This window comes from Carcharhinus amblyrhynchos, unplaced genomic scaffold, assembly GCF_965287045.1.
Source record: "Carcharhinus amblyrhynchos unplaced genomic scaffold, sCarAmb.v2.hapA scaffold_692, whole genome shotgun sequence".
NCBI lineage: Eukaryota > Metazoa > Chordata > Chondrichthyes > Carcharhiniformes > Carcharhinidae > Carcharhinus > Carcharhinus amblyrhynchos.
In genome coordinates, this window is record NW_027650432.1 from 10,053 (window position 1) to 35,419 (window position 25,367).

At 49.9% G+C, this 25,367-nt stretch overlaps 1 protein-coding gene across 1 annotated transcript; it reads left to right on the top strand.

Moving 5' to 3' along the window:
* Positions 1–645: 645 nt before the first annotated feature.
* LOC145339833 (heterogeneous nuclear ribonucleoprotein U-like protein 2) lies at positions 646–25,068 on the top strand. Its single transcript, XM_080184365.1, has 14 exons — positions 646–1,362; positions 8,365–8,536; positions 10,483–10,562; positions 11,174–11,313; positions 11,984–12,083; positions 12,191–12,303; positions 13,264–13,527; positions 13,703–13,825; positions 15,645–15,773; positions 17,526–17,694; positions 18,546–18,731; positions 19,509–19,609; positions 20,686–20,793; positions 24,002–25,068. Exons 1-14 carry the CDS (start codon positions 810–812, stop codon positions 24,059–24,061), a joined length of 2,298 nt encoding a protein of 765 aa, XP_080040491.1. The 5' UTR covers positions 646–809; the 3' UTR covers positions 24,062–25,068.
* The last annotated feature ends 299 nt before the right edge of the window (positions 25,069–25,367 follow it).

The window sequence follows — 25,367 nt, forward strand, 5'->3', positions numbered from 1 at the left end:
CCGAGGAGAAATGTTTGGGGGAACTCCATTGCTTGAAATCTGAGGAGAAATGTGTGAGGGAATCCCATTGGTGAAAACCGATGGGGGAAAATGTCTGGACGGATGCCATTGGTCAGAATCGGCCAGGGCCACTCAATGGGCGAGGAGAAATGTCTGGGGGTATCCTATTGGTGGAAACCGAAGGGGGCAATGTATGGACGGGTAACATTGGTCAGAATTGTCCAGGGTCTCTCAGTGGCCGAGGCCAAATGTCTGGGGGAACCCCACTGGTGGAAACCGATGAGGGCAATGCCTCGACGGATGCCATTGGTCAGAATCGGCCAGGGCCACTCAATGGCCGCGGCGAAATGTCTGGGGGAACTCCATTGGTGCAAACCGAAGGGGGTAAGTGTCTGGGGACCTCTCATTGGTGGACACCGAAGGGGGCGATGTCTCGAGCGATGCCATTGACCGGGGGCGCGACGTTGGCGGAGTGGGCGGGGGCAGAGTGACGCGACAAAGGGAGGGATGGGCCGGGGCAGCGGATTGGCTGGAGCCAGTGCGAGGCGGCCCTGGGACTAAGGTGGCCGGCCAATGAGGGAGGAGGTAACAAAAGGGGGAGGCTCGGCGGAGAGGTGGAGGGGGTGGGGCGGGAAAAGGCGCGCGGAGCGGAGCGGCGCCCAGGCGGAGGCGGCGCCATTTTGTTTTTTTCAAAAAATCCGGCCGTTATCGCGGTTAAAATTCAAAGGCCGCGAGGGGGGTTTTTTTTTATAAAACCGAAAATAAAACTTTTTTTTTAAAAAAGAAAAATATATTTTTTAAACCGGGCCATGGACGTGAAGAAGATGAAGGTGGCCGAGCTGCGACAGGAGCTGCAGGAGCGAGGCCTCGACACCCGCGGCCTGAAGGCCGAGCTGGCCGGGCGGCTGCAGGAGGCCCTGGACGCCGAGCTGCTGTCCGAGGAAGGCGGCGGTGGCGGCGGCGGCGAGGAGCCCAGGCCTAGCCGGGTCTACGCCGAGCGAGGCGGCGACGATGAGGAGGACGAGGAGGAAGAAGAGGAGGAGGAGGACGAGTTGTTAGCCGGGGAGGAGGAAGAGGAGGAGGAGGAGGAGGAAGAAGCAGCAGCAGCAGCACCACCCACCGCGGAAGCCCCGGCCTCGAGTGAGGACCTCTGCCCGCCCCCCGAGGCGGAGGGGCGGCCCGGCGGCGCGGGCGAGCCCGTGGATGAGGCGCGGCCTAGTTGGTCCGAGCGGGTGGAGGCGGCGGAGCAGCAGGAGGCGGAAGAGAGGATGGAGCAGGAGGCCCAGGAGGAGCCGCGGGCCCAGGCCGGGACGGGGCAGGAGCAGAACGGGGAGGAGGCCCCGCAGCCGCAGGAGAGGGCCGGTAAGGACGAGGGGGCCGCTGGGATACTGGACGACCCGGGGGTAGTCCTCCCAGAGTCACTGTGCTGTCAGTGTGAAGAACACTGTAATCCCTATTGTATTCACAATGTACTGTCAGTGTGCGGGGGGGTTTTACACTGCAATCCCTATTGTGTTCACACTGTACTGTCAGTGTTTGGGGGGGGCTTTACACTGTAATCCCTATTGTATTCACACTGTACTGTCAATGTGAGGGGGGGTTTTACACTGTAATCCCTATTGTGTTCACAGTGTCCTGTCAGTGTGGGGGTTTTACACTGTAATCCCTATTGTGTTCACACTGTCCTGTCAGTGTGGGGGGTTTACACTGTAATCCCTATTGTGTTCACAGTGTCCTGTCAGTGTGGGGGGTTTACACTGTAATCCCTATTGTGTTCACACTGTCCTGTCAGTGTGGGGGGTTTACACTGTAATCCCTATTGTGTTCTCACTGCCCTGTCAGTGTTGGGGTTTTACACTGTAATCCCTATTGTATTCACATTGTGACTCTACTGTCAGTGTGGGGGGTTAACACTGTAATCCTTATTGTATTCACACTACTGTCAGTATTGGGGGGGGGCTTTACACTGTAATCCCTATTGTATTCACACTGTACTGTCAGTGAGGGGGAGTTTACACTGTAATCCCTATTGTATTCACATTGTGACTGTACTGTCAGTGTTGGGGGGGTTAACACTAATCCTTATTGTATTCACACGACTGTCAGTGTCGGGGGGTTTACACTATAATCCCTGTTGTATTCACAATGTGACTGTACTGCCAGTGTGTGAGGGGGTTTACACTGTAATCCCTATTGTGTTCTCACTGTACTGTCAGTGTGGGGGGGTTAACACTGTAATCCCTATTGTATTCACACTGTACTGTCAGTGTGGGGGTTTTACACTGTAATCCCTATTGTATTCACATTGTGACTGTACTGTCAGTGTGGGGGGGGGGTTAACACTGTAATCCCTATTGTATTCACACTACTGTCAGTGTTGGGGGGGGGCTTTACACTGTAATCCCTATTGTATTCACACTGTACTGTCAGTGAGGGGGAGTTTACACTGTAATCCCTATTGTATTCACATTGTGACTGTACTGTCAGTGTTGGGGGGGTTAACACTAATCCTTATTGTATTCACACGACTGTCAGTGTCGGGGGCTTTACACTATAATCCCTGTTGTATTCACAATGTGACTGTACTGCCAGTGTGTGAGGGGGTTTACACTGTAATCCCTATTGTGTTCTCACTGTACTGTCAGTGTGGGGGGGTTAACACTGTAATCCCTATTGTATTCACACTACTGTTAGTGTGGGGGTTTTACACTGTAATCCCTATTGTATTCACATTGTGACTGTACTGTCAGTGTGGGGGGGGGTTAACACTGTAATCCCTATTGTATTCACACTACTGTCAGTGTTGGGGGGGGCTTTACACTATAATCCCTATGGTATTCACACTGTACTGTCAGTGATGGGGGTTTACACTGTAATCCCTATTGCATTCACACTGTACTGTCAGTGTGGGGGGGATTTTACACTGTAATCCCTATTGTATTTACACTGTGCTGTCAGTGTGAGGGGGCTTTACACTAATCCCTATTGTATTCACACAGTACTGTCAGTGTGGGTGGGGGTTACACTGTAATCCCTATTATATTCACACTGTACTGTCAGTGTGGGGGACACTGTAATCTCTATTGTATTCACGCTGTGCCTACTGTCAGTGTGAGGGGGCATTTAACTAACCCATATTGTATTCACACTGTGACTGTGCTGTAGGTGTGAGGGAGTTTACACTGTAGTCCCTATTGTATTCACACTATATTGTCAGTGTGGGGGACACTGTAATCCCTGTTGTATTGACACTGTGATTGTACTGTCAGTATGAGGGGGGGGGTTACACTGTAATTCCTATTATATTCACACTGTGACTGTACTGTCAGTGTGCGGGACACTAATCCCTATTGTATTCACACTGACTACTATCAGTGGGGGGGGGGGTTACACTGCAATCCCTATTATATTCACACTGCGTTCTGTCAGTGTGCAGGTGGGTGGTAACACTGTTAATCCCTATTGTATTCACCACGTGACTGTACTGTCAGTATGAGGGGGTGGTTATACTGTAATCCCTATTGTATTCACACTGTACTGTCAGTGTGAGGTGGGATATACTGTAATCCTTATTGTATTCGCACTGTGACTTCAGTGTGGGGGGGGGGCGTTTATACTGTAACCCATATTGTATTCACATTGTACTGTCAGTGTGAGGGGGTGTTACACTGTAATCCCTACTGTATTCACACTATAACTGTGCTGTCAGTGTTGGGGGGTGGATACACCGTAATCCCTATTGTATTCACACTGTGGTGTACTGTCAGTGTAAGGGGAGTTACACTGCAATCCCTATTGTATTCACACTGTACTGTCAGTGTGTGGGGAGTTACACTGTAATCCCTATTGTATTCCCACAGTGACTGTCAGTGTGGCGGGGGGGGTGTTTACACTGTAATCCATATTGTATTCACATTGTACTGTCAGTGTGAGGGGAGTTACACTGAAATCCCTATTGTATTCACACTGTAACTGTGCTATCAGTGTGTGGGGGGGGAGTCACACCGTAATCCCTATTGTATTCACACTGTAACTGTACTGTCAGTGTGGGGGACACTAATCTCTATTGTATTCACGCTGTGACTACTGTCAGTGTGAGGGGGCATTTAACTAACCCATATTGTATTCACTCTGACTGTGCTGTAGGTGCGTGGGAGTTTACACTGTAATTTCTATTGTATTCACACTACGACTGTACTGTCGGTGTGGTGGGGGGTTACACTGTAATCCCTATTGTATTCATGCTGTGACTGTACCGTCAGTGTGAGGGGGTTACACTGTAATCCCTATTGTATTCACACTGTATTGTCAGTGTGAGGGAGTTTTACACTAATTCCTATTATACGCACATTGGCTGTACTGTCAGTGTGGGGGACACTGTAATCCCTATTGTGGTCACACTGACTGTACTGTCAGTGTGGGGGGGGGGTGGTTTACACTGTAATCCCTATTATATTCACACTGCGTATTGTAAGTGTGCGAGGGAGCGGTAACACTGTAATCCCTACTGTATTCACCCTGTGACTGTACTGTGTGTGAGGGGGTGGTTACACTGTAATCCCTATTGTATTCCCACTGACTGTACTGTCAGTGTGGGGTTTATACTATAATCCCTATTGTATTCATGCTGTGACTGCGCTGTCAGTGCGAGGGGGTGTTTAAACTGTAGTCTGTATTGTATTGACACTGACGACTGTCAATGGAGGGAGTTTACACTGTAATCCCTATTGTATTCACACTGACTAATGTCACTGTGGTTGGGTTCACACTGTAACCCCTATTATATTCACACTGTACTGTCAGTGTGAGGGAGGTTAACACTGTAATTCCTATTGTATTCTCACTACCCTCAATACGAGGGATACTGTAATCCCTATTGTATCCACACTGACTGTAATGTCGTCACACTATTGTGTTCACACTATGCACGTTTACACAAATTCCTATTATAGCCACTGACTGTACTGTCAGTGTGACAGGAAGCCGGTTTACACTGTAATCCCTATGGTAGTCACACTGACTACTGTCACTGTGAGGGGAGGTTTACACTATAATCCTTATTGTATTCAGACTGACTGTACTGTCAGTGTGAGGGGGCAGTTTACACTAATCCCTATTGTAGTCACACTGACTACTGTCAGTGTATAGGGGCAGGTGTTTACACTGTGATCCCTATTATATTAACACCGTGACTGTACTGTCAGTAGTGGGGGGTGTTTACACTGTTATCCCTATTGTATTCACACTGTACTGCCAGTGTGGGGGGAGGGGGGAATTACACTGTAATCCCAATTGTATTCACGCTGACTACTCTGTGTGGAGGGGTGTGTGTTTACACTTCAATCCTTATTACATTCACACTGTGACTGTGCTGTCAGTGTGAAGGGGTGATTACACTGTAATCCCTGTTGTACTCTCACTGTGTACTGTCAAGTGTGAGGGGAGGTTTACAGTGTAATCCCTATTGTGTTCACACTGTGACTGGACTGTCAGTGTAAGGGGGGTTTACATTAATCTGTATTGCTTTCGTACTGTGACTGTTCTGTCAGTATGAGGGGGTATCACTGTAACCCCTCACACTGACAGTAGTCAGTGTGAACACAATAGGGATTACAGTGTAAACCCTCCCCCCATACTGACAGTACAGTGTGAATACAATAGAAATTACAATGTAAACCTCACCAACACTGACAGCACAGTCACAGTATGAATATAATAAGTATTACAGTGTAAACCCCCTCACACTGTTTACATTATAATTTCTATTGTATTCACACTGTACTGTCAGTATGGGGGGAGGGTTTTACACTGTAATCCCTATTGTGTTCACACTGACTACTGTCAATGTGAGGGGGTGATTACACTGTAATCCCTATTGTACTCTCACTGTGTACTGTCAAGTGTGATGGGAGGTTTACAGTGTAATCCCTATTGTATTCACAATGTGACTGGACTGTCAGTGTGAGGGGGGGTTTACATTAATCTGTATTGTTTCCATACTATCACTGTACTGTCAGTGTGAGGGGAGGGCTTTACACTAATCTGTATTGTTTTCATACTGTGACAGTACTGTCAGTATGAGGGGGTACCACTGTAATCCCTATTGTATTCACACTGTGACTTTACTGTCAGTGTGGGGGGGGGGGGTTACACTGTAATCCTTACTGTATTCACACTGTCTGCACTGACAGTGTGAGTGGGGTTTTAAACTAATTGCTATTGTATTCAGACTGCACTGTCAATGTGAGGGGGGGATTACACTGTAATCCCTATTGTATTCACACTGTGACTGTACCAACAGTGTGAGAGGGTTTACACTGTAATCACTATTGTACTCACACTGTGACTGTGCTGTCAGTGTGAGGAGGGGTTTATACTGTAATCCCTGTTATATTCATAATGTCATTGTCCTGTCAGTATGAGGGAGTTTACACTGTAATCCTTATTGTATTCATAGTGTGACTGTGCTGTCATTGTGCAGGGGATGGTTACACTGTAATCCCTATTGTATTTGCACTGTCAGTGTGAGGGGGATTTAAACTGTAATCACTATTGTAATTACAATGATTACTGTCAGTGTTCAGGGGATTTACACTGTAATCCCTATTGTATTCACACTGTCATTGTCCTGTCGGTGTAAGGGGGTTTACGCTCTAATCCCTATTGTATTCACTATGATTGTACTCTGTGAGGAGGTTTACACTGTAATCCCTATTGTACTCACACTGTATTGTCAGCATGAGGGGATGTTTACAGTGTAATCCCTATTATGTTCACGGTGTGAGGCGATTTACACTGAAATTCCTATTGTGTTCATACTGTGACTGTACTGTCAGTGTGGGGGGGGGGGGTTTACACTAATCCCTGTTGTGTTCACGCTGCGACTATACTGTTGGTGTGAGGGGGGTTTACACTGTAATCCATATTGTATTCACACTGTGACTAGTGTCAGTGTGAGGAAAGGTTTACACTCTAATCCCTACTGTAGTCAACTGTGACTGTGCTGTCAGTTACCCTCGTTTACGCCGTGACTGTAGTGTCGGCGTGCGGGATTTTGTGCCATGACTGTAGTGTCGGCGTGCGGGATTTTGTGCCGTGACTGTAGTGTCGGCGTGCGGGATTTTGCGCCGTGACTGTAGTGTCGGCGTGCGGGATTTTGCGCCGTGACTGTAGTGTCGGCGTGCGGGATTTTGCGCCGTGACTGTAGTGTCGGCGTGCGGGATTTTGCGCCGTGACTGTAGTGTCGGCGTGCGGGATTTTGCGCCGTGACTGTAGTGTCGGCGTGCGGGATTTTGTGCCGTGACTGTAGTGTCGGCGTGCGGGATTTTGCGCCGTGACTGTAGTGTCGGCGTGCGGGATTTTGCGCCGTGACTGTAGTGTCGGCGTGCGGGATTTTGTGCCGTGACTGTAGTGTCGGCGTGCGGGATTTTGCGCCGTGACTGTAGTGTCGGCGTGCGGGATTTTGTGCCGTGACTGTAGTGTCGGCGTGCGGGATTTTGCGCCGTGACTGTAGTGTCGGCGTGCGGGATTTTGCGCCGTGACTGTAGTGTCGGCGTGCGGGATTTTGCGCCGTGACTGTAGTGTCGGCGTGCGGGATTTTGTGCCGTGACTGTAGTGTCGGCGTGCGGGATTTTGCGCCGTGACTGTAGTGTCAGCGTGCGGGATTTTGCGCCGTGACTGTAGTGTCGGCGTGCGGGATTTTGTGCCGTGACTGTAGTGTCGGCGTGCGGGATTTTGTGCCGTGACTGTAGTGTCGGCGTGCGGGGGCTTCTCAGTCTAATCGCTACTGTATTGGCACAGACTGAAGTATCAGCCTGTGATTTATACTGTTACTGTAGTGTCAGTCTGTAGTGATTTTTGATGTGGCTGTAGCGTTGGTCTCGTGGTTTGCGCTGTGACTGTACCTTCAGTCTGTATGGGTTTGAGGTGTGACTAGCATGAGTCAGTAATGGTTTACAATGGCTGTAGAATTAGTCTGTGGGGGTTTACACTGTGACTGTACCATCAGCCTGTATGGGTTTAGTGTTGTGATCGTAGCGTGGGTCAGTACTTGTTTATGCTGTGGCTGCAGTGTTGGCCTGTAGGGGTTTGCCCTGTGGCTGCAGTGTTGGTCTGTAGGATTTCTTACTCAGGTCCACACTAGTGTCGCTGTGGAAGGGATTCTCACTCTGTGCGCTGCATTTATTGTAGTGAGTGTTTTGGGAGATTTCTCCCTCTGATTCATCCTGTGTTTGCACACTCTCATCCTGTGAGCAGTAATGATGTTGAATGAGTTTGAGCAGTGAGTGGAGAGTGTGTAGTTTGCTGAATGTCGCTGGCACCTCCTGGCTAACCAGTAACCCTATCAATCTTTCTTTCCCGCAGGGCCAGCAGGAAAACCAGAGGGTGAGCGAGAGGCTGGAGAGGGAGGCAGCGAGGCGCGAGCCTCTGTCAGCGAGACACGGCCTCCCCCCAACGAGCGGCGGGGACAGAAGAGGCGTCATGAGGAACGCGGACGTGGCTACTACGAATTCAGGGAGGAGACCTACTACAACCGGTGAGTGAATACCTGCGTGTGACCATCATGCTTAAGTTTCACAACCCCATTCTCCTGCCTTTTCCCCGTAACGTTTGATCCCCTCACCAGTCAAGAACCTATCTATCTCTGTCTCCAATACACTCAATGACCCGGCCTCCTCTGTGGCAGTGAGTTTCACAGATTCACCACCCTCTGGCTGAAAAAATCCCCCCTCAGCTCGGTTCTAAAGGGCCAAACCTTTACTCTGAGGCCGTGTTCTTGGATCCCAGTCTCTCTGACTAATGGAAACACCTTCCCTACGCCCACTCTGTCCAGGTCTTTCAGTATTCTGTAAGTTTCAGTGAGATCCCGCCACCCCTTCTAAATTCCATCGAGTACGGACCCAGAGTCCTTAAACGCTCCTCATACATCAAGACTTTCATTCGCGGGATTGTTCTGGTGAACAAATTCTGGACCCCCTCCAGGGCCGGCACAGGCTTCCTTAGACACAGGGCCCAAAATTACTCTTAACATTCCAAATGTGGCCTGAGCAGAGCCTGATAAAGTTGAAGCAGTCCTTTTGAAATGAATGCTAACCTGGTGCCTTGGGGTAATTGGCTGCTGACTGCACACTGCCCTCTTATTGGCACCACCCCTCCTGTCCAGAAAACCCAATTCCAGTTCTCGAGGCACCGTTTCTAAACAGAATTCTCTACGGATTCCAAGGGGGGAGAGAACTTGCAGGACCAAAGGTTGGGGCAGGGGAATGGGATTAATTGTGTATCTCTTTGAAAGAGTTGGCACTGGACGAGATGGGCTGAACGGCCGCCTCCTGTGCTACATAATTTTTGTCGGGCCTTCCTAAACCAATGCATCGACACTCGGCACATGCTGTCACAGCCTTGGTTCCGTAGAGCAAGTTTAAATCCTTCTCCCAACCCCTTGGATGTGGAGATTGAAGATTAAGTTGGCTGCCAATGGCGTAGGAGGTTGATGAGTTAATTACTTCAAATGATGCAGCCAAAAAACAAACAATTCCTCTCAATTTTCCCAGTGGGTTTTATACAGTCAGCAGCAGGACGGTAGCTCACATAACCTGATTGAACTGAAACCTCGGAGATTCCGGGATCAAGATCTCCAGGTAGGGGTGCGGGAAAGGGTTTTCCAATGCTTTACTGAGCATTGAGCACCCGTGCAGTTCGGCTCTGCAGAGGGTGAAGGGGTTTGCCAGGGGCCGGCTGGGGAGAGCAGTGAAACACGTTTAAATATCGATCCTGTAATGCAACACTTGGCTAAGTATTTTCCTATGCTTGTCATTTAATTACCCCAGAGCAAGACCAGCCTCTCTCTCAGGCGTTGGGTAAGTTTAAACGCCAGCATTGATAAAACGCACGCACCTCATCTGATAGCGTCTGTTATGATAAGTGGCTCGCTCGAGGCTGTGTGGAGCAAATGCTGGTGTGGGTCAGTTGGGCTGAATGGCCTGTTTTTCACAGAATCCTTAGTGCAGAAGGAGGCCCATCAAGTCTGCACCAACAACAATCCCACCCAGGCCCTATCCCTAGAACACCGTGAATTTACCTTGTTAGCCCTCCTGACAAGGGGCAGTTTAATTAAGCATAGCCAATCCACCTAACCCGCACATCTTTTGGACACTAAGAGGCACTTCAGCATGGCCAATCCACCTAACCAGCACGTATTTCGGAGTGTGGGAGGAACCCGGAGAATGTGCAAACTCCACACGGTCACCCGAGGCTGGAATCGAACCTGGGTCCCCAGCTCTGTGAGGAAGCAGTGCTAACCATTGTGCTGCTGCTCAGTAAGATCTGTTTAAAGTCCTCTGCCCTCCAACTTCCACCTCTTCTCCCCTCGCCCTCACATTGATGTTGAACATCAGCTCAGTCTCGCTCGAGTTGTCTCATTTCCCTTTGCCCCCACCCCAGTATTCTGCTCCGAGTCTCTGAAGTTGTGTCTGTTCTCTACAGGGCCAGGTCCCCAGTGCCTGTGGGGGAGGAGGAGGAGGCTGAAGAGGAATTTGACGACAGTTTAGTTTGTCTCGATACCTGTAAGTGCGACGTTCTGTGAGGCCACGGTCAACGTTTCCTCTGTCAGTTTAAAAAAAAAGAGTGGTCGCTTACTCGTTCCGTCAAGCCAGCGGGTCTGTGCAGCACGACCTCTGGGGGTTTGCAGACGGCTGTGGGGGGGGCGGCAAATCAGAAGATGTAGATCGCGGGATTTGTTGCTTATGCTGGGCAAATCGGACTGCGTTCAGCCAGCGGCTGGGGATGCTTCATCGGATGATTGTCACTGTGGGACTCTCCTTGTGGACGGTGTGCACTGTTGCACGTATTGGGCGCTGGGATCGGTTGGCAGAGATTAAAACTGACTTGTGGGGTTTACATTGGCCAGCAGAACAGACCTTGTACCTTACAGGTTCCAGAGTGGGGTGGGGGTGGGGTAGTTCAGATTGGTGTTTCCTTCGCAGTATTGCTCCAGTTAACCTCGATTGTGCCAAGCACTCGGTTGGTCGCTTAAGATTCAACCAGTGACCATGTCTCTGTTAACCTGTGAGCTGTTTCCATGCGACTGGAGCTGGGGCTTGGCCACATGCACCGGTCAGTATGACCCTCCCACTTGTGCCGGCCTTTTTCACCTTTCCTCTTTTTCCCCCGACAGATAACTCCGACATTCACTTCCAAGTGGCCAAGGACCGCTACGGTGGGCAGCCGCTGTCGCCCGAGAAGTTTGCCTACCTCTGGGGGGGCGCGCGGGCTACCTACGGGGTGACGAAGGGCAAAGTCTGCTTTGAAGTGAAGGTAAGTGAAGCTCTGGTACCTGGATGCAGTCACTAGGAACCCCTAGCGTGCCTTACTGACCAATCTTTACCTCCCCCACGCATTCTTAAAACACTTGAGACTGAAGTGAGGGAGGTTTGCGGTCTTTGGGTGTGCATTTAAGCATGTAAAGTTTGAAGTTTACTTATTAGTGTCGCAAGTAGGCTTACATTAACACTGCAATGAAGTTACAATGAAACTCGTCCTGGTTGTCACACTCCGGTGCCTGTTCGGGTCCACTGAGGGAGAATTTAGCAAGGCCAAAGCGCTTAAGCAGCACGTCTTTCAGAATGTGGGAGGAAACTGGAGGAAACGCATGCGGACACGGCGGTGGGGGGGGGGAGGAGAAAATGTACAGACTCCACATAGACAGTGACCCAAGCTGGGAATCGAACCCGGATCCCTGGCGCTGTGAGGCAGCAGTGCTAACCATGGTGCTGTCTTTATCCAGAACCCCTGATGGGTTTGGCCACCATTGCGATGCACTCGATCAGGCTGGCAGCCCTTTGGGTGTGTGGGTCAGTATCGCCGTTCTGTCGAAATACCCAGTGACCGGGATGTGGGGGCAGGCTTGGGGTTTGTGTTGGACAAATGCAAACGGCTGTTGCCTGCTGCTGATGTTAACCAGATGCATGCTCGTGTTCCATTCCAGGTGACGCAGAAGATCCCCGTGAAGCAGTTAGCTGAGAGCGAAAGCGAGCGCCACATTGTCCGTGTTGGCTGGTCCCTGGACAGCTCCTCACTGCAGCTGGGTAAGGATATACCACCTCCGTTCCTGCTGCCCCGTACGCTGGACCCTTCTTGCTGAGTGGATCTGCTTTATTCCCTTTCACTGATGCTTATCTTTCTCGTGTTAAAGGGGATGGAGAGTTTTCCTATGGATATGATGGAGCTGGCAGGAAGTGGGAAAATGCCAAGTTTGAGGAATATGGAGAGAAATTTGATGAAAATGATGTCATTGGTTGTTTTGCTGTAAGTATTCAGGCGTTCTCCAATTAAGTAGCTCGTTCGCCCTGATTGCAAATGTACCGCTGTCGGTGCTTAGTCTGCACGCCTCCAAGATTAAAATTAGATTTCTACACTGTCCCCCATCAAACACTCCCAGGACAGGTACAGCACGGGGTTGGATACAGAGTAAAGCTCCTTCTATAATGTCTCCCCGTCAAACACTCCCAGGACAGGTACAGCACGGGGTTAGATACAGAGTAAAGCTCCCTCTACACTGTCCCCCATCAAACACTCCCAGGACAGATACAGCACGGGGTTAGATACAGAGTAAAGCTCCCTCTACACTGTCCCCATCAAACACTCCCAGGACAGGTACAGCACAGGGTTAGATACAGAGTAAAGCTCCCTCTACACTGTCCCCATCAAACCCTCCCAGGACAGGTACAGCACGGGGTTAGATACAGAGTAAAGCTCCCTCTACACTGTCCCCCCATCAAACACTCCCAGGACAGGTACAGCACGGGGTTAGATACAGAGTAAAGCTCCCTCTACACTGTCCCCCGTCAAACACTCCCAGGACAGGTACAGCACGGGGTTGGATACAGAGTAAAGCTCCCTCTACACTGTCCCCATCAAACCCTCCCAGGACAGGTACAGCACAGGGTTAGATACAGAGTAAAGCTCCCTCTACACTGTCCCCCATCAAACACTCCCAGGACAGGTACAGCACGGGGTTAGATACAGAGTAAAGCTCCCTCTATACCATCTGTCTTGCTGAGCCCTGTGAGTGACATGGGAGACTCTCATTTCTATCAGTTTGGGCTGGATTTGAATTCCTGTCTCAGTATAATTTGGGTGATGTTGGGGGCTATGCATTGGATCAGTAGCAAATCTCAGCGAGTATGATTTGTGATGAGGGCTTGAGATTGTGTTGTTGAGCTGCTTGGAACTCTGTGTAACCGCTGCTCTGTTTTCCATTCACAGAACTTCGACAGCGAGGAGGTGGAACTGTCCTTCTCGAAGAACGGAGAGAGCCTTGGCGTGGCTTTCACAGTCAGCAAAGAGTCACTGGGCGAGAGGGCTCTGTTCCCCCACATCCTGTCCAAAAACTGTGCAGTGGAGTGCAACTTTGGCCATAAAGAGGAACCTTTCTTCCCGATCCCAGAGGACTATGTGCTCATCCAGACTGTTCCTCTGGAGGAACGTGTGCGGGGGGCAGTTGGTCCCAAAACTAAGGATGCATGTGAAGTAAGCACCAGAAGTAATCTTAGAATGGTTACAGCGTTTTTCCCTTCACCCATACTCTCCCCATGTTGTCACACACTCTCCCCCCCCCCCCACTCCTCCTCTTCCTCCCCCCCTCCCCATGTGTGAGGTACCCCAAGTTGGGATGATTGTAAGGTGCTTCTCTCTTGCCTTCCAGGTTATACTGATGGTTGGGATGCCAGGTGTGGGTAAGACAACCTGGGTGAAGAAGCATGTTGCTGAGAATCCAGAGAAACGCTACACTGTACTGGGCACACACAACATTCTGGATAAGATGAGGGTAAGAGGTGTTGGGTTTATGGTTTATCTCTTGGGTCATCAGAGGTGAAGTCTGCTAAGGTTTTGATGTATTTTTTAGCAATGGGATTTTATTAGCATTAAAATCCGGCAAGTCGGAGGTTTGTTTAACGTTCATTGGAGATGCAGCTCAAAATTAGAATCCCTGCAGTACAAAAGGAGGCCATTTGGCACTTCGAGTCTGTGCCAACTACAATTGCGCCAACCACAATCGCACCTCCCACTGACGAAAGCAAACCATTCCAGTAACTCGCTGTTCTCTCTCACTCGCATGGAGTTGGAATTTTTCTATCTGCCCTTTGCAGATCACACAAAGGCCTGTTGACCTCGGACTTGGGGGGGTATTTTTCCCTGTCCCTCAAGACCCAGCTTTGTCTTCATCATTCCAGCCAGTCTTGCATAATCCTCTTGGAATCTGGTCCACCCAACCTGTAAATTTGATAGCCTCTGTCCTAACCAAACTCTGCTCCCTTGGCAGGTAAACTATCCAGGTTCCAGTTTGATCCTGGCATTGCAAAGTCCAAGGATCCTTCAGAGATCTGGGAGCTGGTTTCCTGATCCCATTAACTGAGTTAGAATCCCTACAGTGCAGAAGGAAGCCATTCAGTCCATCAAGTCTGCACTGACTTTCCAACAGAGCATCTTACCCAGGCCAACCCCCTACCCTATCCTCAGAACTGTATTTAACTTTTAATCCACCTAACCTGCACATCTCTGGACACTTAAGGGGCAATTTAGCATGGCCTGCACAACTTTGGAATTCATTCGATTGTAATGCATCGATAAGCTTGGCTTATTCGATTTGTGTGTTTGAGATCCAAAGTGGGCTTCCAGCGTGCGATCTATAATACTGGAACAGTATGTAGGAACAGGAGGAGGCCATTCAGCCCCTCAAGCCCACTCTGCCTCTCAGTAAGATCATGGATGATCTGAGGTCTAATTCCCATGTACCTACCCTAGGCCCATATCTCTTGCTGAATAAAAATGTCTCTCTCAGACTTAAACCTGATAATGGAAGCAGTATCCATCACCGTTTGAGGCAGAGTGTTCCGAACCCCCCCTGCCCCCCACTCTCTGCAGGTCAATGTTTTCTAACATTGCTCCTGAATGGTTTGGCCCTCATGTTTAGATAATGGCCCCTGGTTCTAGAATCTTCAACCGGTGGAAACAGTTTCCCCTTACCCACTCTGTCCTTCCCTGTAAATATTTTGTAGACCTCTATCAGATCGCCCTTCAACCGTCTGAATTCGAGAGAATGAAGGCCTCATTTGTCTAACCTCTCCTCGTAACTTAATCCCTAAAGTTCCAGGTATCATTCTTGGGCTCTCATGTTGAACTCCCTCCAGGGCCAAAACATCCTTCCCAAGGTGTGATGACCAGACCTGCTCACAGTATCTAAGTGGGGGCTAGCTAGGGTTTTGTACAATCGCAGCACCGCATCTGCATCCCTACACTCCAGCCCTTTTAGATATGAAGGCCAGCATTGCATTGTGGAGTGGTGCTCTGGGAATGTCGTTTGGTGGGTGCAAAAGATCATGTGGCAATGTCTACGGCCCTGCCATGCTATACTATCTTTCCTCACTCAAAGCCACAAGGATAATGGGTCGTGAAAGCCCTCTGAGACAAGAACAGGCCTGGCTGTGATGTCCTCTGTGGTGAAATATGCTGATTCCACCCACACTTGCCCTCTGTAAAACTGTACCACAGCATGTTGGTGCTGTCAGGAGGGGAGGTGGATATAGTATTGGTCTTACAGTGTGCAGTGAAACCTCTCTCTCTATTGTTTGACTCTGTTTGCCCAGGTTAAAGGACTGGAAGGCCCTGAAGTGAATGCGGAGCGACGGAACATTCTGACCCAGCAGGCAACACAGTGCTTGAGCAAACTGATCCAGATTGCTGCGTGCAAGAAACGTAACTACATACTCGATCAGGTACTATACTGCACCGCTCTCCTGAGGTGATCGCCCACTAAATACTCTGTCTAACACCACTGTGTCAGTCAATATGGTGGTAGTGGCGTCAATTTAAACAGCGCACTATAGCAAACGGTCTGCAGAATCTATTTAAACAGCGCATTGCAGCAAACAGTCTACAGTGTCTATTTAAACAGCGCATTGCAGCAAACAGTCTACAGTGTCTATTTAAACAGCGCATTGCAGCAAACAGTCTACAGTGTCTATTTAAACAGCACACTGCAGCAGTCTACAGAGTCTATTTAAACAGCGCAGTGCAGCAAACAGAATCCATGACCAAAACTACTACAGTGTTTTGCTCTTGCGAACGGGGTGATTTCTCCAGTGAAATGCAGTGAGTGGAGGAAAGCTCTGAAATCTAAGGTGCATCACTTTGAGCAGTGCATTCTCTGGGCATGGTTGAGGACAGAGTAATCTATTCCTCTTTGTTCTGCTCCAGAGTGATGGTGTGGCCATGTGAAAAGCCAAAATGTTGGTGGGGGTGGGTGAGGTGGGGGGGGGGGGGTAGTGGTTGATAGATGCTCACAAATTCAAATTGACTGATCTTTACAGACTTTAGTTACTTTCTGTACTATTATCTCATGCACCCGATCCATCACGATTGTGCATTGGCTCCCTGGGACTCCTTCTGTTCTATCTTCTACCTAACTCCTGGCACTCCCTCTATGGAGCTGCCACTTTATGCACAATGTAATCTTTAGTCTACACAGTTAAATCACGAGTGCTGTCTCTCGCAAGAGTTTGTCAGTTAGCTCCTGTGCCTGGGCACCTGGGAAGTAGTGTGTAATTGGGGGTGGGGTGAGAGGGATTATGGTTAGCGTTGGCGGGGTGACTTGGGAAAGTGCTTCTAATCTGACTGCCAATTTCCCTTTGATCTGTCCAGTACCCGATATGGAGGGATTGTCTTAGGAGGCAAAGGGTACACAGGTTGGGGCGCCACGGCGGTTAGCACTGCTGCCTCACAGCAACCAAAGATGCGCAGGTTAGGCGGATTGGCCATGCTAAATTGCTCCTCAGTGTTAGGGGAACAAGTTAGGGTAAATATGTGGGATTATGGGGATAGGGCCTGGTGAGGTTGTGGTCAGTGCGGTCTCGATGTGCCAAATGGCTGTCTCCTGCGCTGCAGGGATTCTGTAAGGTTGGGAATCTACTCATTGAAGCATCGAGGATTCTTAATGGGCTTTGACTGGAGAGGATGGTTTCCCTGGGAGAATGGAGAACCGGGGGCACAGCCTCAGAATAAAGGAGTGCCAATTTAAGACTGAGATGGGGAGGAATTTCCCCTTTCGGAGGGTTGTGAGTCATTGCCTCTACAGCTCTCTGCGGCGAGGTATTCTAGAGCCCTTGTGTATCTTTAAGGCTGAGATCGATATTTGATCAGTGAGGGAATCGAGGGAAAAGGACAGGAAAGCAGATGTGAGGAATGTCGGATCAGCCATGATCCTAATGAATGGCAGAGTAGGCTCAGCAGGCCGAGTGGCCTCCTGTTCCTCTGCCATACGGTCTTTGGCTGCCCCGCCTCACTTGTCTTCTCCTTATCATCCCCATGGGTTCCATCTTCGTTCTCAAATGGTGTAGAGAGCCCCCGGGACTGCCCCCACCACATTGGCAAGAGGTCTGATGCCACAGCCCACCCCCTACCTGGGAGAGGTGGTGAGGATTTTGGGTGTCTGCAGATACCATCAGCAATGCCGACTCTGCCTTTTTCAGACAAACGTCTACAGCTCGGCCCAGCGACGGAAGATGATGCCATTCAAAGGCTTTAACCGGAAGGCCATGGTGATCTGCCCGAGTGACGAGGACTGGAAGACCAGGATGAAGCTACGGACTGCGGAGGAGGGCGAGGATGTGCCCGAGTTCGCCCTCAACGAAATGAAAGGTGAAGAGAGTGGGACCGGGGGGGTCGTAAGCGCAGGGGGAGTGGGGCCAGGGTAGGTCATGGGCGGAGGGTGGGGCGGGGGTGTGGAGGGAGTGGGGCTGGGGACGGGTAGCGTGTGGAGGAAGTGGAGATGGGGTGGGGGGAGTCGCACATGTGGAGGGAGCAGGGCGGGGGGGGTCGCGCACGCGGTGGGAGTAGGGCGGGGGGGGGTCGCGCGCGCGGAGGGAGTAGGGCGGGGGGGGTCGCGCGCGCGGAGGGAGTAGGGCGGGGGGGGTCGCGCGCGCGGAGGGAGTAGGGCGGGGGGGGGTCGCGCGCGCGGAGGGAGTAGGGCGGGGGGGGGTCGCGCGCGCGGAGGGAGTAGGGCGGGGGGGGGTCGCGCGCGTGGAGGGAGTAGGGCGGGGGGGGGTCGCGCGCGCGCGCGGAGGGAGTAGGGCGGGGGGGGGGGTCGCGCGCTGCTGGTTTGGCAGAGCCATTGTTCTCTGTTATTCTACAATGGGCGACTGTTGTTTGTCCTCTTTAACACCCCCACCATCTGGAAGCTCATGCTGGCATCGCACAAGTTTGATGTGGGTGTGGGATAGGCACTGGCGTGGTGCCCCATGGTTAAATGCAGTGTTGTGTACTTAAGAGACGGTTTGGGAGGAGGGGGGATATTCAGAACAGGGCATACAAAATCATGAGAGAGTTTCAATAACCTCCCAGTAATAGGAGGATCTGTAACCAAGAGGGCACAGATAATGGGCAAAATGATCAGAGGGGGAGCCGAGTCGGAGCAGTGGCTGGAGGGATTTGTTGCCTCTCGCCACACGCACACATTCCCTTTTGTAATTCTCTTTTAACATTGATTTCAGTCAATTTTACACTCCCCGAAGCAAGTGACTTCCTGGATCAGGTGACTTACGTGGAGCTGGAGAAGGAGCAGGCCAGCAAGCTGGTGAGCAAGTACCGAGAGGAAGCCAAGAAAGCCCGGCCTCAGCAGGAGAAACGACAGGATCGACGCAACTACCGCAACCGCAATGACCGGGACCGGAACTACGGTGAGACATCATCCTGGGTGGTACAGGACCCCGAGTGTCCTCACAAAGTGGAATCTCTCACTTACTGTCTCCATTCCTACATCTTCATTCCTTGGAAATCCCATTTTCTTTCTTGGCCTGGTAAACGGGGATTTCTGTAACCAACCCTGAATTGAGTAGAGTCAAACTGAGAACAAAGGAAGGTGGTTGTTGGCTGTCAGTCATCTCCACTCTGTGTTGCTGCAGGAGTTCTTCAGGTCTTAGACTCAGCCATCTTTGGCTCCATCATCGGCCACTTTCCTTCTGTCATGAGACTGGCAGTGGGGTAGTGGCTGATGTTTGGCACCATTCACGTACTGGGGCGTACTCTGCCCCAATGCATCCTGTCCTGGGCAGCATCCCAGGCTAGGGCTAAGTGGCAAGGAATGTTCATTCCAGGCAGTCGGCCACCTCCAACAAGAGAGGATCCAACCCTCGCCACTGGACATTCAATGGTATTGCCATCACTGAATCTCCCCCACTATCAATATCCAGGGGTTATCATCAACGGAAACTGAACTGGACCCAGCCATATAAATACAGTGGCTACCAGAGCAGGTCAGAGTGTGGGAATCCTGCGGAGAGTAACTCACCTCCTGACCCCCCTGCCCCAAAGCCTGTCCATCTACAAGGACACAAGTCAGGAGTGTGATGGAATACTCTCCACTTGCCTGGATGAGTGCGGCTCACAACAAGCTCGACACCATCCAGGACGTGCGCTGTAAATGAACTGCCCTTATTTGCTCTTTGTTCTGCTAGGTGGTTATCGCATGGGCAGGTGGGACAACAGGAACTATGATCGGCCGCAGTACGGACAGGGCTGGGGTCCAGTGTATGGCAACAACCCAGCGTACAGAGAGGTAAGAAAGAGACACTGGATCAGAGTTTAGATACTTGATGGAGTCACTTACCCCTCAGGGTATTCCATTACATCATAACTGATCTGTAATTTACAGAATTATAAAATTCCAACAGTGCAAAGAAGGCCATTCAGCCCATCGAAGCAGCATTAGTCTGGGTTAAAACAATCTTTCTAGCAGTTATGCTACTGCAGTAGCAATGAAGAATATTGGTTACAGACCCAGCCATGTTGGTTAGAACAGACTTGTTAAAACAGCTCCTGCATAAGAAACAAAGAAAAGGCACAGTATTGTCACACTTAGTTCCACCTTGGTTCCTTTAGGATGGAGAGAAGGGCATGTGTAGTTTTGGTCTCCTTTTCTGAGGAAGGATGTTCTTGCTCTCGAGGGAGTGCAGTGAAAGTTTACCAGGCTGATTCTGGGGATGGTGGGACTGATGTATGAGGAGAGATTGACCAGGTGAGGATTATTTTCTCTGGAGTTCAGACGAATGAGGGGGAATCAAATTGAGACTTATAAAATTTTAACAGGACTAGACAGGGTCGATGCAGGGAGGATACTCACGATGGTGGGGAACCAGGGGTCACAGTCTGAGGATTCAGGATAGACCATTTAGGACGGAGGTGAGGAGACATTTCTTCACCCGGTGAGCCTGTGGAATTCATTCCCACAGGAAGTAGTTGATGCCAAAACATTGAATGTGTTAAAGAGGCAGCTGGATATAGCACTTGGGGTGAACGGGATCAAAAGTTATGGGGAGAAAGCAGGATTAAGCTATTGAGTTGGATGGTGATGAATGATGGAGCCGGCTCGAAGGACCGATGGCCTCATTCTGCTCCTATCTTCTATGTTGTTGGATGTGTGCAGTGGGCATTGGAGTGTAACAACAGACTTGATCTTGTTCCTGCCTGGGTTCTACCCTTAGGTTTTATTAATCTCTTGAGCTGCTGTCATCTTTGACATCCTTGCTCAGGGAGCGTTCCTATCACTTTACCTCGCTCCTGTGTTTGGGGAGAAGGCCTTTCCTCTGCATGGTTCCTGTTGTAACGTGTTGCCTTCCTCTTTTGTCGCCTCAGGACTACCACAAATCCTACGACCGATACAGGCAGCAGTATGACCGGTCCTATTCGCAGCCGTATGACTACCCTAGATACAGGGATTATTACCGGGAGTACGCTCGTGAGGTAAGTGCCTGTCTCCATGTTCACCAGCTGGGGCCCCATCTCCATGCAGAATTTGCCCTTCCCGTCCACCATGGGAATCGTAGCGGGAGGGACTGAAAATCTGGTGGCTTGTGCACAAGTCCGTGATTTTGGGCAGGAGTTTCCAGCCTTGGGGCGAGCGTGCTCGGAAAGTCCCGCCCACCGTCTCCAGATCCCGGGAACAAGGGTTTGGGGTAGGTGCAGACGCTCACTTTTTTGAGACCTACGGGTGATATGTCCCCAGCAGAAGCTCTCAGACTGATCAGTCGTCTGCAGGCTGGCTACTGTCATCCAGACAGTACTCCCGGTTTACAGTACGGTAGCATTGCATTAATATTACTGGACTAGTAATACAGAGGAATGAGTTCAAATCCCATCACATCAGCTAGGGATTTAAATTCAATTAATGAATAAATCTGGGATTAAATTAGTAACGATGCTGATACAGTTGAATTGTTGCAAAAACCCATCTGGGTTCACTAATGTCCCCCTTAGGGAAGAAAGTCTGCCATAATGTGGAGATGCTGGCATTGGACTGGGGTCCAATAAGAAATCTCACAACACCAGGTTAAAGTCCAAGAAGTTTACCTGGTAGCATAAGCCACTAGCTTTCGGAGCGCTGCCCCTTCATCAGATAAGTGGGAGTTGTGTTCACAAACAGGGCAGATAAAGACACGCTATCAATTTACAAAATAATGGTTGGAATGCGAGTCTTTACAGGTAATCAAGTCTTAAAAGTCGCTGAAGGACTTAGTGTTATTGTCGCTGAGTAGAGACTGATGGCCAAGTTCTGCACACGAGGCCGGCCTCAACCGGGATCTTGGGTTCATCTCACACTATCTGTAACCCCCATGACTTGCCTGGGCTTGTAAAATCTCACTAACTGTCCTGTCTGAGACAATATACATCTCTTTAACCTGTGCGTAACCCTCTTTCCACTCACATTTAAGACTTGATTACCTGTAAAGACTCGCATTCCAACCATTATTTTGTAAATTGAGATTGTGTCTTTATATGCCCTGTTTGTGAACAGAACTCCCATTCACCTGACAAAGGGGCAGTGCTCTGAAAGCTAGTGGCTTGTGCCCTCAAATAAACCTGTTGTGTTGTGAGACGTTGGACCATAAGACATTGGAATAGAATTAGGCCACTCGGCCCATTGAGTCTGTTCCACCATTCAAGCACGGCTGATATGTTTCTCATCCCCATTCTCCTTCCTTTTCCCATAACCCCTGATCTGTTATTAATCAAGAATAATTACCATCCTTACCCGGTCTGGCCTTTTTTTATTTGTTCAATCGGTGTCGCTGGCTGGACCAGCGTTTAATGCCCATCCCTAAGGGCATTCAGAGTCAACCACATTGCTGTGGGTCTGGAGTCACGTGGGCCAGATCGGGTAAGGACGGCAGATTTCCTTCCCTAAATGACATTAACGAACCAGCAGGGTTTTTACGACAGTGGTTTCATGGACATCAGTAATCCTTAATTCCAGATTTTTTCGTTGATTTCTAATTTCACCATCTGCTGTGGTGGGATTCGAACCCAGGTCTCTGGATAACTAGTCCAACGACAAGATTATCACTAAGCCTCCCCCTGACTCCAGACCCACAGTTGACTGTCCCTCTGAAATTGGCACGTGGTGGTATCACACTGCTATCAAATATACAAGGGTGGGGGGAGGGAGTTATACCTATAAAAATACAAGGGGGTGGAGTTACACTTATTAAATATACAAGGGGGGGTTATACCTATCAAATATACAAGGGGGGGAAGAGTTATACCTATCAAATATACAAGGGGGGGAAGAGTTATACCTATCAAATATACAAGGGGGGGAAGAGTTATACCTATCAAATATACAAGGGAGGGGAGGGAGTTATACCTATAAAAATACAAGGGGGGGAGGGAGTTATACCTATAAAAATACAAGGGGGGGGGTTATACCTATCAAATATACAAGGGGGGAAGAGTTATACCTATCAAATATACAAGGGGGGAAGAGTTATACCTATCAAATATACAAGGGGGGGAAGAGTTATACCTATCAAATATACAAGGGGGGGAGAGAGTTATACCTATCAAATATACAAGGGGGGGAAGAGTTATACTTATCAAATATACAAGGGGAAGAGTTATACCTATCAAATATACGAGGGGAAGAGTTATACCTATCAAATATACAAGGGGGGGAAGAGTTATACCTATCAAATATACAAGGGGGGAAGAGTTATACCTATCAAATATACAAAGTGGGGGAAGAGTTATACCTATCAAATATACAAGGGGGGGGAGGGAGTTATACCTATCAAATATACAAGGGGGGGGTTATACCTATCAAATATACAAGGGGGGGAGGGGAAGGAGTTATACCTATCAAATATACAAGAGGGGGAAGAGTTATACCTATCAAATATACAAGGGGGGGGGAAGAGTTATACCTATCAAATATACAAGGGGGGGAAGAGTTATACCTATCAAATATACAAGGGGGGGGGGGGGAAGAGTTATACCTATCAAATATACAAGGGGGGGGAAGAGTTATACCTATCAAATATACGGGGGGGGGGGGGGGAGGGGGAAGGGTTATACCTATCAAATATATAAGTCGGGGGAGGCGTTATACCTATCAATATACAAAGGGGGGGGGTTATACTTATCAAATATACAAGAGAGGGGGTTATACCTATAGAGCAGTGGCTCCCCTCAAGGGGCAAATCATGGATGGGCAGCGTGAGCAGGGTTTGCCGGCTCGTCCCAATAATGGATAAAAGCAGGTCGGAAGAATAGCCGGGTGCCGATGCAGTGGTGTGCTTGGCACTGTTGTCCTTTGGCTTGGAAAGTGGAGCGGCAATGCCAGGTGACGCCCTCCCGCTCCGAGCTAGTCACGTGGCATGGTGAGTTTGGCCCCCTGTGCCGAGTAAAGGTGGGGTTACGTACCACCAAGTTGAATAAATGCTTGAGAGTGACAATTGGCCACTTGGAGAAATGCGGGTAAATCTACCGTGTCCAGTGGGCACTGCCGGGAGCACTGTGGGGAGGGGGGGTTAAATCACATTTTGTTTTTGAAGCTTTTACCTTTATTTTGACGTGGGTTTGTTTCCTTTCGTTTTGTCCCTTTGCTTGTTTAGTTAACCAAAGAAGCATCTGTAGCGCTGCTTACCATGCCGTTTCTGTTTCTCTCTCTTTCCAGTGGCATCGTTATTACGAGGAGCGGAACCGGTACTACAACAATTACTACGGTTACCGATGAGAGCTCGACCGTGCGTGTACCCCCTAGCCCTGGCTCGCAGCCAGCCTCCAACTTAGTCTCATTCCGGTGGAGCAGCAGGTGGCTGTGGGGGTTTTAAACTCAAAAAAAAATGTTTTCGGCTAGTGTTTAGATGTTCTGTTTTTTTTAAAAAAGAATCTTATTTTTACTCTTTGTTTTCTTCTTCTTTAATCAAAAGGAGTGCCTGGCTTTCCAGGGGCCTCTCAACTCTTCTTTCCTCAGCGGTCATACCACAGTACTTAACGCGGAATGTATAAATGCACCCCCTCTCGCCTCGCTTGTGCGCGCGCTGACTGATCTCCCGCCCATCCGTGCACGCACGCTCGCTCGCACTGCGGCGTGCACTCTCTCTCTCTCTCTCTCTCTCTCTCCAGACTCACTTACGTGCCGCACACTCATATACGCAGCACTAACACTCATAACTCTGTTTTGGCACTGAAACTGCGCTGGCCAAGCCCACAGACCTTTCTGCCGCCAGCTGACCTCGGTGTGCCGACGCGAGCATTTTGGTGTTGGATTGGGGTGGGGGGGTGGTGTGTGGTGGTTAGCAGAGGGGGGTTGCCTCTGTTGCAGCATGCGTGCATGTTCTTTAGATGCATTTAAATAAAATTGGTGAGGAAAGTGGTTTTTCGGTGCGTTGGCGGAGGAGGGTGTACAGTGGCATCGAGCAGAGAGATCAAACGCTGCCGGGACCAGTTGTCAGATAAACGCTAGTAACTCTGGCAGTTGTCAGGCTGGTATAGGCGAGGTACAAAATCATCCCCCCACACTCAGTCAGGCCAGGATGTGACTCCCATCCTCTGGTCTTGGCCCCCACCCCCCGCCTTGCTGCTGTGGTTGACTACAAAACCTTTGTGTGTGTGTGCACGTGTGTTAGCGGACTGAAGGTTAGTGCCTCTTTCCAGCCGTGTACACAGCAGCAACAGTGTAGGGTAACACAAACTGACCGTCCATGCTACTGCCCCTGTCTGCTGCCACCACCACCCCTCCCCCCACCCACCCACCCACCCACCCACTACCACCATTAACTGCTGCGAAGGTGAGATTGGACGTCACACAGGAGCCCCTCTCCTTTTCCCCATGCTCCACCTCCCATGGGTGAGCGACAGGATTGACACAGTAACCGGGCCCAGCTTTGGACACACACACACACATCATGATGATAGTGGGGGTGGAGAGAGAGAGAATGTGTGTTCTATATGCACGACTCCTGTTTGCGTGACGCAAAACCCTGTCCTGTCGGGGTCTCACACTGGTGATAACCAAGTTGCCGCTGGAAAGTTATCCT

Excerpts from the sequence above, each read along its gene's own strand:
- LOC145339833 (XM_080184365.1), top strand. The coding sequence starts at position 810 with ATGGACGTGAAGAAGATGAAGGTGGCCGAGCTGCGACAGGAGCTGCAG. Across the intron at positions 13,826-15,644 it reads ACATTCTGGATAAGATGAGG|GTTAAAGGACTGGAAGGCCC; the intron begins GTAAGAGGTGTT and ends CTGTTTGCCCAG. Across the intron at positions 18,732-19,508 it reads TGACCGGGACCGGAACTACG|GTGGTTATCGCATGGGCAGG; the intron begins GTGAGACATCAT and ends TTGTTCTGCTAG.